The sequence below is a fragment of the Myotis brandtii genome, unplaced genomic scaffold, assembly GCF_000412655.1.
Source record: "Myotis brandtii unplaced genomic scaffold, ASM41265v1 scaffold959, whole genome shotgun sequence".
Taxonomy (NCBI): domain Eukaryota; kingdom Metazoa; phylum Chordata; class Mammalia; order Chiroptera; family Vespertilionidae; genus Myotis; species Myotis brandtii.
In genome coordinates this window covers 601,497-603,935 of record NW_005371966.1, presented here as the reverse complement: position 1 = coordinate 603,935, position 2,439 = coordinate 601,497, and the positions used below count along the sequence as shown (strand labels likewise).

The window sequence follows — 2,439 nt, the reverse complement described above, 5'->3', positions numbered from 1 at the left end:
TTAATAAAAATATATATTTTTTAAAAAGCCTCCAGCCCTAACCAGTTTCACTCGGTGGATAGAGCGTCGGCCTGCGGACTGAAACCCAGGTTCGGGTTCGATTCCGGTCAAGGGCATGTACCTTGGTTGTGGGCACGTCCCCAGTGGGGAGTGTGCAGGAGGCAGCTGATTGATGTCTCTCTCCCATCAATGTTTCTAACTCTCTATCCCTCACCCTTCCTCTCTGTAAAAAACCAATAAAATATATTTTTAAAAAATTTAAAAAAATAAAAAAGCCTCCAGACTCTGAGACTTGGGGTAGGAAAGGGCCAGTACCTGGGGGAAGGGCAGCTGTGGAGAGTCTCCGGACAGCATGGGGCACTCACTTACCCCTCAGGCAGCGTGATGTACTTGTGCGGAATGAGCCCGCAGGTGCCAGCATACTCGCCCCGCCACCAGTCGTCCGAGGCCCGCTCGTGCAGCCGCAGCACGTCCCCACGCTGGAAGGTCAGCTCCTTGGCCGTGCGGCCCGTGTAGGAAAAGCAGGCCACCGCCTCCACGACGCCCTCCAGGACTGGGGAGAAGAAGGGGTCTGAGTGGGGGGGTGGAGTGGGCACCCAGGGCAGGGCCAGGGTGGGGTCCTCCTTCCAGATACCCTCACCATCCTCCTGGGCTGGGGTCCCAGCTTCCAGCTCCGGCTCGTTCTCGCCTGCCAGTCCCTCCACCTGGGTGTCCCTGAGGCCCAGAGTAGAGCAAGGACGATGAGCATTTAGGGGGTTCCGGTGGACCGCCCCCCGAACCCCGTCCCCCAGCAACACAAAGAGCGTACCCCAGGCAGCTGGCGGAAGGCGGTGCCATGCACTTCTCATAGACAGGGCCCGGCAGCAGGGTGAGGGGTGGGAAAACCCGTGCGGGCTGCACAATGAGCGTCTGCACCAGCTGGTTCACCTGGCCCTGCAAGGCCACGGGGTCCTGCCCAGGGGGCACGGGCAGCAGCGTCGGCCCAAAGCACACGGCCAGGTTGTAAGGGTCCATCATGTTCTCATCGCTATACTGGGCCAGGCTGGGGGCACACGCGGGTCACAAGCAGGGAACTCCCTGCCCCGTGTCCCCTGCCCCCCCTGGGCAGCCCCCCTGGCCCCCGAGAAGCACTCACTGGCTGAGGAAGGTGAAGAGGTAGCGCAGCACCACCAGCACTGGGCCCGGCAGCTGTGTCAGAAGGCGGCTCACCAGCTCCACCCGCTCCTCCATGGCCTCCAGCTCTGTGATCGAGGCCACCACCCCGAGAGGAGAGAAGCCCGTGAGTGCGAACCTGTCCCTCCTCCCTTGCCCAGTTTTCCTCCTGCCACTTTTGGTGTGGCTGTCACCACCTCCTTTGGGGACAGCAATCTTCAACCCAGCCTCAAGTGTGGGAGCCTCTGGCTGGGCCCTGACTGCCCCCTTCTCCTCTCACGCCCACTCTCTCCCTGCCTGAGATCTCCCACATGACCTTGGGGGCCGCCAGCATGCAGGAGCTCCCAGATCAGCATCCATCTGCACCCCACCAGGCCCCACCTGCTGACGGCCTCCCTGAAATCTCTCAGCTGCCCAGCCCCGCCCCCACCACCTGGTGGTTCAACTCAGCCCCCTGTCCCCCCCGCTCTCAGCCTGGCCACTGGGCCACACCCGACACAGTCTACTCTCAAGCTCTCCTCGAGTCCAGTCTGATCTCAGGGCCTGTCTCAGCTGGGAGCAGTGAGCACCCATCGGGTGGGTGCGTTGGGTCCATTGGACAGAGCAGGAAGCCGGGGCTCTCCAGGCTGCACCCCTTGCCGGGGCCATGCCCAGCACCTCCTCTTGCCCCATGAGAGAACCACTGTCCTGCTCAGCTCCACAGCTAGCCACCCCCTCCAACCTCTTTGCCATCTGTCCCTTTCGTCCTCCCTGGCCCACCAAGCTCCTGCCATGTCACCACCTGCCACCCAGCCTGGCTCTAGATTCCAGCCTTGAAGCCTGCCCGGTAGTCCCTTGCCCAAACCACTCGCCACTTCCCACTGAAGAACCAACCATATGAGAAATGTGGAGAGGGTGGCCCAGCCGGCGTGGCTCAGTGGTTGAGCATCAGCCTATGAACCAGGAGGTCACAGTTCGATTCCCAGTCATAGCACATGCCTGGGTTGCAGGCTCGATCCCCAGTGGAGGGCATGCAGGAGGGAGCCGATCGATGGTTCTCTCTCATCATTAATGTTTCTCTCTCTCCCTCTCCCTTCCTCTCTGAAATCAATAAAAATATATGTTTTAAAAAGAACCATGAAGCCCAAATGCATGAGCCTCCGTGTCCCCTGTCCTTGCCGCTGGGCCCATCTTTCCCCTCGCTGGCCTGCCCCTCTCTGGGATGGGCTCAGCCAGCCTGTCTGAGGTCAGGAAGGACAGGCTCAACCCTCAGGAGGGAAGAATTTGGTTCATAAGGGGAGGCAAAGC

General features: G+C 60.8%; 1 protein-coding gene across 1 annotated transcript in view; it reads right to left on the bottom strand.

Annotated features, from left to right (window-relative positions):
• Nucleotides 1–262: 262 nt before the first annotated feature.
• The window catches only part of ARHGAP4 (Rho GTPase activating protein 4), a gene marked incomplete at its 5' end in the record, with an annotated part of 23,230 nt that continues 21,053 nt past the window's right edge, over nt 263–2,439 (bottom strand). The window contains 4 exons of the mRNA XM_005886167.2: nt 263–553; nt 641–714; nt 809–1,042; nt 1,136–1,241. Coding sequence (XP_005886229.1) covers nt 366–553; nt 641–714; nt 809–1,042; nt 1,136–1,241 — 602 coding nt within the window. The remainder of the gene's footprint in view (nt 554–640; nt 715–808; nt 1,043–1,135; nt 1,242–2,439) is intronic.